The 12988-nt window shown below is 35.8% G+C and overlaps 1 protein-coding gene across 2 annotated transcripts in view; it reads right to left on the bottom strand.

Annotated features, from left to right (window-relative positions):
* The window catches only part of LOC129257365 (inter-alpha-trypsin inhibitor heavy chain H3-like), a 31956-nt gene extending 28111 nt beyond the window's left edge, over nucleotides 1-3845 (bottom strand). The window contains exons 1-3 of one of the 2 annotated variants that reach the window (XM_064096918.1): nucleotides 3368-3845; nucleotides 2304-2464; nucleotides 241-401 (exon numbers count right to left, since the gene is read on the bottom strand). In XM_064096918.1, coding sequence (XP_063952988.1) covers nucleotides 241-401; nucleotides 2304-2464; nucleotides 3368-3491 — 446 coding nt within the window. In that variant the 5' untranslated portion in view covers nucleotides 3492-3845. The remainder of the gene's footprint in view (nucleotides 1-240; nucleotides 402-2303; nucleotides 2465-3367) is intronic. The other variant, XM_054895670.2, reaches the window with a different exon arrangement.
* Nucleotides 3846-12988: the final 9143 nt, after the last annotated feature.

Raw genomic sequence — 12988 nt, 5'->3', positions numbered from 1 at the left:
AATTATGAACTGTCTGATGTTTTTTTTTATGTGCATGCCCGTCATATTTTTTCATCTATGAAATTTATATTTCAACCACATTTTCAATTGCAAGAATACGCTCCCCGTCTGTGTGTTTTGTTTTGTTTTACTCTACACAAAGTCGAAATGTACTTGAATTGTATTTTAGAATGTCAAATAAATATTAGTGATATTAACTGTTAACAAAAGTACGGGCCAATCTAACGTTAGTCGACTTACATTGAGAAAGCGCTAATGAAAGCGTCATCAGGAAGGCTGATTGTAAACTTGGCTTCTGCTGCATTCTTATCTATGTTTTTAAGTTTGCTTCGGACCTCTGTACTTGAGAACCGAGCCGTTATTTTAGAAGCTATTGCCAATTTGAGTACCTCTGGTTTGGTCTTTAAAAAAGGAGAAGATCATGTTTATACAGAGTGTTATCTAAAAATGGTAATAATGGCAAGAGTGATGCCGGCGGCGAAAAAAATCAATCTATTATTTATCCATCAATATCAATTACGTCTTGCATGATATTGATTAATCGGGTTTACATTTTTAAAGATTAAGAGCCGATTGGTTAATCATAAAGACTTTATATCCATGATCGTGATTACACGGGTGACAGAAGTTCACAGAACAAACACAAATCATAATTATCCAGAATAATTAAAAAGTCTACCATTGGGTAAAATGCTCCCTGAGGGTAATTATGTGTCCAACCAACACTGGGCATTTCTTTTGGGCATTTTTATTTATCCAGTGTGATGAAAATTTTTCCCATTCTTAAGTGATTGCTGATCATTTTTTAACCACTGGACAATATGCTTCCCGCGTTGGGTAAAATACTGCCCCAAATTAATTGGACACATCATTACCCTTGTACTGGTTAAAATTTTACCCAATGTTTTTTTTTTACAGTGTACATGATTTAGGCTACTATGAAGCAAACTTCCCCTGTTCCAATGCGCCCCTCTCATTCGCACTATCACCCCCTCCCCCCTCTCTCCCTGTCTATCTGTCTCTCTCCTTCTCCCCCTCTCTCTCTTCCTTTATTTATAATGCATGTGGTTGTTCTCCTTTTGTTTTTCCATTCTATTATTCCATCGAACAATTTTCTCTCCATAAAATAGACTATTCATGCAGTAATTTGCATGAGTTATAGGACAACGGATTGAAACAGGTCAGTATAGTGAAATCGCGAAAAGAAAAACTGGTTTACAATAATATCGTGCTTGGGAAAATGGTACTAAAGACACGATAGATATCCGGATATCTTCCCTCTCTTCCTAATATCTTCCGGTATTTCTACAGGTTTGTATGAGATAAACATGACAAAGTGTTGCGTAGATGTTTAACATTGTAATATTTTTCACTGATTGTTGTCATGTAATCCTACTTCGTTTATATATGTGGGGGAGGGGGTAAAAGGTTGGTAACTGTTCAGGTGAGAACAGGTTATATACCAACATTGAACCAAACATGATGACTTTTTTTTCATGTGTATGCTTTTCCGGGCGTCTTTTACTCAAGCTCTCAGCCTACTATACGCCAAATATATAACTTAAAATCAGACCAGAATAAAGTTTATAGTCAATAAACTTCAAACAGACACTCCGAAAGGAAGTCATCAATGAAATTCAAAGAAATATCTCAAAGGAATTAAAACTTTTTTTTTTAAACAGTCCACCTCCCATCTTTCGCGCGTCAGCACCATCATTGAACCAAACCTTATAAAATGTGTATGTTTTCCCCTGATGTTTTTGACAAAAAAAACGACCATAATAAAGTTTATAGTCAATTTAATTCAAACAGACACCCCACCCAAGAAAGTCATCAGTGAAACTGAAAGAAATATCTCAATGATATAAAAACTTCTTTATCTCAGCAGTTCACCAAATCCCATCTTTCGTGCGTCATTGTACCAAACCTTATAAAAATGTGTATGTTTTCCCCGGATGTTATATTGACACACGTGTCACGTATACAAATTACTGTGAACTATTTACACACAAAGAATTAGTTAAAATTAACAAGTTAAAACTGAACTAGTTGAAAGAACTAATTACAAAATAGCTGAATGTTTATTATAGTCATATTTGCCTATTTCCTAGTCGAATTTTACTAGAATACAAATATTTTTGAATAGAAATAGTCATACAAATGACTGTAAAAGTATGTTTTTTAAGTTATGGTTTGAAGAGACATAAACCCCATCCAAAGATTACAGAGTGGTGTTGCAGGGCCATGGTTTGATACATCTTTAATTCTTCTTTCAAAAATATTCCAAATTCTATCGTACTCACGGCTAACTGTGGAGACTCGGTGACTAGGTCTTCGTCGTCTGTTAGTCCTGAGAGGTTTCCTGGTAGAGGACCAGATCCTGATCCCAATGGGGACAAACCCCTCTCCTCTCGATCCAAGATCTCATTGCCAATGTCATCATACCCATACTCATCTCCTTGGACTATGGAGAGGAGTACGGATGACAAGGGTGGGGATGGGGGATAGAAGGAGATAGGTCACATAGTTACGAGGTTTGTGAGAGAGGGAAAAACATTTTAGGGAAAGAGAGAAGTAATTCAATTCAATTCGAAGTTTATCTCAATCAATCAACCATGAAAATACAAATACATACAAATATGATAAAAATATGGGATTGGGAGCCCCTGTGAGTTTACTTTAAAAGAAAATTATAGATGGGGCACAACCATGATACAATTAAATACAAATCAACATAAAGCATAAACAGTGAACAACAAAAAACAAAATTGAAATACACTTTAGTTGGTATTGTTTTTCATCTCTGAAGTCTCCAAAATATGGTTACTAGAACTTCATGCGCATGGAAGTTTAATAATATCCTATGTTTCCTTTGGGCCCTTTTAAAACCTCAAATACTCTAATTTCATTTCAGGTTCTTTCTTGATTTGATTGACTTATCAAACTTTGATGTCTAATTACAAACAGAGTCAATCTTCATATTTCATCTCATTAAGAATAAAATAAAGAAGGCGGATTTCAAGTCACACCATCAAGTATAAGTCTTGCAATATATTCTTGATGTGCAACAGAAAGCATACCGACCCTTTTAAAGGTTAATAAACGGACCTATTAATTACAAGTAATGCGCCGATACTTAATTATACAAAGTTGCAGAACGAACGAAGGTGAGTAAGTCCATCTATCAACGAATAAGAATAACATGTGTGATCTAAATTATTGAATTGTTATCGAGTTCTTTGGAATAATCATGATAGCTTTAATACAACTTGAATGAAAACATACAAAATATCCGAAAGTCAATAAACTGCATGGTAAACATGGTAAAATAAAATAATGTTCTTTGTCAGTTAAGGTGTATACGTACCATGAGGTAACAAAACTGCAGTCATGTCATTAGACAATTCTGCATGAGCACCTAGATTTGTAGGAAGACATCTTCCAACACTGATGACACTGAGAACGAAAGCAACGAAGACCAGGCCTCTCATTGTTGTGCTTTTTTCTCTCTGCACTCGATATCCTAACAAGTCAGTCACTTTTCAGCAACAGAAGCCAGATGATCACTCTCGCTAATAAAAAAAACCCTATGGTAGCCAATGGTATGGACTTCCTGACCACCAACACTTTCTGCATAGCGATTATCACCGAGTTAGTCGTATTTAAAGACTTTTTGAGGGGCGGAACATCGTTAATTTCTGATGAAAGTGAAAGCAAAAATGCAATGACATCCGACCATCCGTCAAATTAAATGACCACAAATTGTCAATTTGTCGTATCATCTTGATATCACACGTTAAAATAATTAAATCTTCTACTTGGACGTCTGTTTTACTTCCAATATAATGTGTGGGTGTTGACGTTTTCCACTAGTGTATACCCTTCACATAGGCGGATCCAGAGGGGGGCTCGAGGGGCCCGGGCCCCCCTATTGGCGGAGCAAAAAAAGGGGGAAAGAAAAAAATAAAAAGAAGGGAAAAGAGAGGAGAAAAAAAGAAGGGGGAAACATAAGAGGAGGAAGGTGAATGAATAAAACAAGATGAGGGGAAGACTTGGAAAAAAAAATTTAAAATCTTTCATGCCACTGTATAGTATAAAATTTTCGCTCGCGCTTCGCGCTCGCATTGCCTTTTGGATGATTTATGTATCTTCCTCAATATGGAGTTTAAATATCAAATTTTGTAGTCAATATACAAAACATATTTCAGCTCGGATATTCGAACTTTCATTATTTTGTTTCATTTACAGATTGATTCTTAAAAAGTGCTCTGTAAGAATTTATGTTTTATCTTCTGAATATTAACATTTACTGCTCGCGCTGCGCGCTCGCGAAATTTGATTTGTCAGGTACCTATTATTTTCCTGTATTCCATGAAGTTTTCAAATATCCCTATTCAGGTCAAATTGTCAAAACGTATAATAGCTAGCGCTGCACGCTCGCATTTTGATTGGTGATTTGATATGTATATCTCAATATTAATTCTATAACAAACTACTAAAAGTCCCCATTTCATGACAGTTTATCAAAAATTTCGGCTCGCGGTTTGCGCTTGCACTGATTGTTGAAAATATATTAACTCATGCCTCTTATTTTATAATTACAAAAGTGCTTGAAATGTCCAGTTTTCAGGCCATAATAAATTAACAGATTTCGCGCTCTCATTAGGCTTATCAAATTAATAAATAAGATATTAATTTCATAAAGAAAATTGCACCTTTTTCAGAATGGAATATCGACAAGTTTCATCTCCCGCTTAGGAAGAGAAATAGGAAGATAGTCATCATTTTCATATGATGACATAATGTTCTGAGAATGTCCCTGTCCTATGTCAAAAACTCAAAGTATTAATAATGAAACATATCTGATCTTTTTTTTAACTGTGATTCATATCCTCCTCATCATTTTCCTACAAAGTGCTTAAAATACAGAGCTTAAATTGACCCTTTTTTCAGATTGGAATATCAAATATTTTAAGCTCGAGCTTCGCGCTCGCTTTATTGATTTTCATGATGAAAAAAGGTATTTAGAATGCCCAGATTCTAGGTCGAAATCTGAAACACGCGCACGCATGTTTCTTTAGATACGCAGCTTGTTCTCTATTTCAATCATTATGAGCCTATATATCCAGTTTTAGATCAGAATATCAAAATTTTTGTGCTCACTCTTTGCGCTCGCATTATTAACGTAGGAAGATACCAAGTTATACCCAATTTTTTCATGATTTACAAAACATGAAGAGAGTGTCCCGTTTTTAGGTTTGAAATCTCATTTTTGTTTTCCATTATACTTATACCGTTCATGATCACAAAAAGTGCATAGAACGTTAATTTTTAAGCCGGAACGTCAAAAAATTTCAGCTCGCGCTTCGCGCTCGCATTATTTAATCATTGAAATATGTATCGTTTTAATGGCTAACTGCAAATCGTCCTTAACAGGTCCCTTTTCGACAAGGCCAGAACGCATTATAAAAAAAGTAATTATCTAGTTACATATGCATCTTCTTCAGGTTTACAAACATTGCCCAGAATGTTCAACTGAATTTTCAAAACAAAATACATGAAATTTCAAAATTGTTTAGCTCGCACTTGGCGCACACACTTTTTTAATAGGGCTTATGAAATTATTACACATTTATGTTGTTATAAAGATAAAGCTTGCCCCCCCCCCCCCGAAAAAATAAGGAAAAAAAATTTACGATCACGAAAAAAAGAGAAAAGGAAAGGGAAAAGGGCGAAAGATAATATTATTTTCCAAATGCAATACTGAAAGATACCGTAAATCCACCATTCCTCACCTTGCAAAGATATTGAAGTAGTTTTCTACAATATAGCCATTCCCTTTGTCACCATGTCAGCCCACTTTCCTTCTGTCTCCTTTTTTTTTAGTGTTGTTACTTTGTTAACTTACTCTCTTACCTTATTTTTTTCTCCCTTGCCTCTTTCTTTCCCTTTCCTATAGTACTATTCTCTTTACCTATTTGAGTCCTTTCCCTTACACTTTTCTCTTTTCATTTCCTTGTCTGTCCCTCTTTCTGTCTTTACATCCTTTCCTTAGCTTTCTATCGGGTTTTTTTTTTGTAGGTTAGGCCTACGTACATGGAAAATTTGAAATGATTACAGTTTTTGTCTTGCTAAAATGTATAATACTAATTGTTCTTATGTTGAATCTATTTATATATATAATTCATTCTGTATCTCATATAGGATATTCATATCTTTATGTAGTGTCAATCATAATTGACAATATTTTGTCTTCTATGTTCTCCATGTCACTCTCCTCTTCTTCACCACTTTCTGTTTTTCTCTACTTCACTCAATTTTCTCTTTCTATTTGGAGGACATACCCCCTCTCTCCCTCTTTTTCTTTCCATTACTATCATTTCTCTCTCTCTCTCTCTTCTTCTTTCTCTCTCCCTCTTCCCCTTTGCTTATTTCTCTCTCTCTCTCTCTCTCTCAATCTTCAATTTATGAGAAACATCCTTTAATTGGATCTAAGTTTTGATATAGAATACTGTAATTACGTTTTTATTCATTTGCTTTGTTATATCTGTATATTGTACAAATTTGTGTAAATTAGCCCTTTCAGCTTGTGCTGTTGGTCAAGTTTTATGTGCATATATACCAATAAATAAATAAAAAAATAAATATTATGTTAAAATCTATCACGAACTTGGATTTTGTAATAAAAATGTCAAAATGTTTGCTCGCTCGCTTCGCTCGCTCGTAACTTCTTATTAATTTTACGCGATACGCCATTTCGAGCTCCCTCAAAAATTTGGCTCATTACGCCACTGGGACAACCCCTTCAAAGAAACAAACAAAAATCAACTTTGAGCGGCCGATCGGGTAAAATGTGGGTGAAAGAAAATTTCGGCCCCCCCCCCCCTATTGGCGGAGGCTAGATCCGCCCCTGCTTCAAAACCAGTTTCTCCACTTGTCATGCACCTCTTTGAGATTGTAAAATCCGTCGGTTTCACCTGGAGGAATACTCCCCCCTACTCAGGGCCCTGTCCGCGGAGGATCAATCTATTGTTACTGGGAGTGCTGAGCATTGTCACAGCACCCCCAGTAACAATAGATAATCCTCCTTGACCATGAGGTCCATGCCCCGGGAGTCTTCTAGATTTGTTATATGAATTATACCTTGGTCACATTTGTTCTACGGCGGCCGTACGGCGAGTCGAAAACAGCCGTTTTAACATTTTGTGTACCAACTACATATAGGTGGTTTGAATTAAAATTAATAAAACGGGTGTTTTCGACTCGCCGTACGGCCGCCGTAGATCAAATGTGACAAAGGTATTAATCTGTATAGGCGTGATATGCTGACAGCCCAACATGTCCAAAGGGAAGAGTAGTATACTACCATTGTGGCCATCACATTGACCAGTGACCAGATTACATGGTCTGATTGACTATCATTGGCGTTTCGAGGACCCTTTTCTGTTCTTGGCTATAAAGATGTCCAACTATTATGCCGTTTGTTGTTTTTACAACGCAAGTATTCTATTTGACATTAATATATATTTTGAAATATTAATTTGTTTGTTTTTTCCATTTTGTTTCCTTTTTTAAAACGCAATTGCTTTTCATAGAATTATGTTATACTTAATTCACTTTGTGATCAATGCCGAAATTTGATCTACATGGCACCGTTTCACAAAGCTTGTCAGCACTGACTAGTTATAGAGTCAGACAGTACTGACAACTTTCATGAATTTTCACAGAACCTTGGTAAAATATCGATTCTGATTATATAAAAAGCTACACAGTGTCATTTCCAAAAAAACATATGAAGGAAGGAAGGAAGGAAACAAGGCCTGAAAAGTAGGCGTCCCATTTTACTAGCCAGGATTGCAACACTATACTAGTATAGGTAGTGATTCATTGTTAGATAAACCAGAAGACCAATGGTACGCGAGAAGCGAATAGAAAGGGAGAAAAGATCAAGTAGGCCTACACATTATGATTCAAATCTTAGTTCAACTGAAATACACATGGCCTTCTTCATCTGACAATAATTTAACTGTCCCTACAATACATTTTGATAGATTTTTATTTGCAGAATGTTAAAGTTTGATCATACGCCTAATCCTATGTTCACGCATTAAGGCGTGATAATAATGGAAGAACAGTCGGTACCGCAGGAGGGCGACTATATACCCCTATCATTTTTTCAACCCTCGAGCTAAATCAAATTATTATTTGTCGAATAATAATTTCTGGTCTTCTTTATTCATTTTGATCCAAACCTTTGACATTTGCCTCAATTTCTGGAAGAAGATACTCGGTTTTCTAAATTTTACATTTTCTTTTTTTTCCAAACGACAACTCCAGGTAAAACAAAATATGAATTAGTCTTTGAATTGTTATTTTTCTCTTAGATTTTATTCCAACAAATATAATCCAAATAACATCTATACTTTTTTCTTTTTTTAACTAAATTCAATATGCTGGAAGCGAAAATGTTGCGTGGAATCTTTTGAATACTCTTTTCAACCTTTTCTCAAAACATTATCACTATGTTACAAGAAAAAAGATAATTATGTCTACAATCACCTTATTGATAAAAATATAAACATTTATCAATTTCTTTTAATTTCCATTTGAATATGTTAATTGATGTGGCCAAAATATTGTTTATGATCTTAAAATCAAAGTTTATCAATATATTGTTTTTACATACTTTAATTGAAATAACCAAACATTATTTTGGCCCAACGGGTAAACAACCAAATACTAAAACATTGAACCGAAATTGCTCCGCTCGAGATTTGTCGGGTTTTTTATACAAACGATCCTACAATGTACCCATACACCACCATAGCCATACATCCTCACACGAACCCACACACACGCACGCCATTATTTTATTTATTAATTTTTTTTTAAGTGCAGACCTAGTTACCAATAATGCATATAGCATTTCCATTTATTTGAAAGCAGGATAAAAGAGCATTGTCGATTAAATGCCTTGCTCACGGGCATAGGTGCTTCGGCTGGGGATCGAACCCCGGACTTTCCATGTATATATATAGCTAGGTGCCTTAGACCACACGGCCACGGCACCTCCTTAGATTCTAGCATCGGTGATAACAGCCAGACGGGAAAATATACTCGGGACATCCCGAACCACTTGCGGTATTTATCAAAGGAAATTTCTGACAGAGTAGGGATATCATGAGGCTTCCGTAAATACCGGCCAAAAAATCTGAAATCATGAACTTCAGACTGATCATCCTCGTTTCTGCTAGTGTTGCTGATGGTAACATTCATTTTTTTTTGTATTACATTAAGATTCAATATCAATATAATTTTGTTACGAAATAACATCTCCAAAATACACCAAACACATACATGTAGCCACTTTGACTCTTAATTCCATATGAACCTTTGAAGTTCTTCAATCGAGTAAGTTTCATGATGAAATTGTCTTATTCTCGTTAATACCATTTCCTCTTCTATGTCTTTTTGCGATAAAAGTAGATTAAATAAAGCATTCATTTTTTTCATAAAAGTCACTAGTGAAACAAATGCGATAAGAGAGCCGACATTTTTTTTTTGCTTCAGAATTTTAACAAATTTCGTCAAGAATATCGCTGGCAAAGGACTTTTCCCCTGAAAATGTAATGAAGTTTAAAAAAAGATGTATCTTAAAATAATAATGATAGTAGATGTACACTGCAAAAACTCTGGTGTTGATTTAACACCAGTTTGGAATCAAACCGATGCTGTTTTAATACTAATTGGTGTTGTATAAACACCTATCTGGTGTTAGACCAAAACGAAACTGGTTTTGTTTAACACTTCTCTGGTGTGGACATATATAGATTCCGGGCTGGTGTTAAATCAACACCAGAGTTTTTGCAGTGTACATTGTTCCATTTCAAATATAACGAGAGATGGCGGTCGTGCTAAAAAGACAGCATGATTTAGGATAGTACCAACTGTCTTATTGTTTTCCGAGACATAATTCACACGCGGAGGGAGATATCACGTGCGGCGGAACGTATATTTTCTTTTTGGGGGGTCAAAGCCAAAAAGGGCACTTATATGCCAAAAAAGGCATTTTGGTGCAAACGCATATTTTCACCGTGAGATTATTATCTGTGTGAAGAAGTTGCATGTTATGTAGTAATTAGTAGTTGTTTTTTTTTTTGAAGTGATCTCTGACTGATAAGATATATATTTATGCTCTATTTCTTGCGAGCGGGCGGTTTGGAAAATTTTTCAAATCTGCAGTTGTAAAACTCGTTTTTGGTCAATTATGGACCTAATTACAGTTGAAAGGGCATCCTTGCGAGATGTTGCGAGCGCGAATCACGAGCTCAAACTTCTGGAAATTTTATTTAATAAGACTTTGTAATCATGAAAAAGGGATGTGAATCTAACTAAAGAATTAACGCGAAGCGTGAGTTGAAATTTTCAATAAACTGACCAGAAAAAGAACCTTTTAAAGACTGCATTTAGTGACTCATGAATATGATACGGAATACATATCTCACCAATCGAATAATGCGAGCGCGAAGCGCGAACTGAAAATTTGTGATATTCTAACCAGAAAACTAGACATTCTAGGCATATTATTTAACCACACTGCAAAAACTCCGGTGTTGATTTATTACCAGCCCGGAGTCTATATATGTCCACACCAGAGAAGTATTGAAACAACACCAGTTTGGAATCAAACCGATGCTGTTTTAATACTAATTGGTGTTGTATAAACACCTTCTGGTGTTAGACTTATACCAAAACCGGTGTTGATTAACACTTCTCTGGTGTGGACATATATAAATTCCGCGCTGGTGTTAAATCAACACCGGAGTTTTTGCAGTGCAGGGACAGAGTGACTACCTTAATAAACAATAATTGGTGCGAGCACAAAACACGAGCCAAAAATGTGTAACATTCCAACCTGAAAACTGGACATTCTAAGCATTTTTGCATGAACAGGATGAATATCTTACTAAACAATTATTGATGAGAAAATTGTTATTTTCTTACCTGAAAACTGGATATTCTAAGCACTTATTGTTACCAGGAACAGAATGAGTACCTTAATAAACAATCAAAGATGCGAGCACGAAACACGAGCAAAAAATGTATAATATTCCAACCGGAAAATTAGACATTCTATGCATTTTTGTAACCATGAACAGGAAGAATACCTTAAACTAAACAATAATTGATGCGAGCGCGAAGCGCGAGCCAATTTTTTTTGGATTTTCTAAACTAAAATGTGTTTTACTTCAAAAAGGGTATTTCATTTTGAAAAAGGGCACATTTCATTTTGAAAAAAGGGCATTTTCCATTTTGAAAAAAGGGCATTTTTCCTGGGGGAATTGGGGGGCACTTGCCCCCTGCCCCTTCCCGGTTTGCAATATTATTTTTCCCACCGCAGTTCTGGAATAAAATATGAATATTTATGGTGCGTCTTCGGAATACGAGTACGCATGTGCGTGGACTTTTTACAAAATTAATTCACTCAGTAGTCGTACGTTAGTGTTCACGTTGCCACGATGAATCAGCACCCTCAAATTACCGGTATCCTTATATGAGTAACATAGGCCTTATAAGCTTATAATTATCTATATCTTGATCCAATTCTTACACACTTATCAAACTGCCATTAATGACAAGACAAAAATGCTAAGCTATGGCTAGCCTAGGCTAGCGCATTATCTCAAATCTGGACCTGTCTATATGTGCCTGCGGCTGACTAATACCATGGTTAACTTTATAATATAATAGAATTGGTTGATTCCGAACTTTACGTTTACTTACGTTAGACCATACATGGTCGCCTTGGTTTAATAGGTCTAGTCCGTATATACAGTGCGTCCCAAAAAAACTATACACTTTTGAAATGGCTGCCAAATAAAAAAAAATGTAGCACTTTGGCGAAAAAGACTTACATATATGGAAAGCTAATAAAGTCAACTTTCAAATGACACCAAAAAGTTTGAAAACTATTCATGCTTGAGCGAGCACTGCCCACTGAAACAAAGGGTATGAAAATTAGGGTGGGCTGGAATTAGCCTTCCAATTTATGTCAGTTTTCGAACTTGCAGAGTTAAGGGCGTTGTGATGAATTAATGATCAACCGTGACCAGTTTTGGTTGCTTAAGCAAATTTTATAAATTATTAAATTGAACTTTAATGCATGAATGAATACAAATTTCACTTTTTGGGCAGCATTTCAACTTTATCATTTGGATCTCTTTTTGGGCAGAATTTCAACTTTATCATGTGGATCTCAGCAATGTGTTCATGGGAGTCGGAAGAATAGGGGGTGAGATAGGACTTAAGTGGGAGAAGTAGGTTGATGGAATAAGGGTCAACAGAACATTCAGCCCCCGCCCCCTCCCTCTTTCCCGCCCTCCCCTCCTGTTGAGAGACTGATGGCTATTTTCATGTACGCGTGAAGTCCAGAGCAGAATGTTGATTTATTGATTAATTTTGAAATGGGGCATCAACTTTTTCCTATCAATCATTTAATCAACCATTTATCAGTAAATCAACTCATTCAATGTGCAATGTGATCAATCAAGCATTGAGTTTTTCCAATAAGTTATTTCATTAATCATCATAATCATTAAAGTTCTGGGTAACCATTCAATAAAAAAATGACCATCGGGCATCGGCCACCGGTCACTTGGCAGTTAAGTTTTGAATAGGCTACAATCCAGGAAGTGAGACAGAGAGAGAGAGAGGGGGGGGGGGCTGGAAAATGGAGGTGGAGAGGGGAGAGTACATATGACTTTTAATTTGTAAAAGGACAAAAAGAAGAGGAATGCCCTTTTAACCAAGTCTTAGCATATCTCGCCCTCTTGCTTGTTACAGGTACCATCACATTACTCTGACTCTCACGAACACACTTCTGAGGTTCACAAGATGAATATGCTACACTAAAATTACAATTCCTGTTCACTCATGTTAAATTTCAATTTAGTAACTCATGAAATTTGCCTAAGAAACCAAAACTTAT

This window comes from Lytechinus pictus, chromosome 3, assembly GCF_037042905.1.
Source record: "Lytechinus pictus isolate F3 Inbred chromosome 3, Lp3.0, whole genome shotgun sequence".
NCBI lineage: Eukaryota > Metazoa > Echinodermata > Echinoidea > Temnopleuroida > Toxopneustidae > Lytechinus > Lytechinus pictus.
The sequence above is the reverse complement of the archived record's forward strand: the minus strand, read 5'-3'. Positions and strand labels throughout refer to the sequence as shown.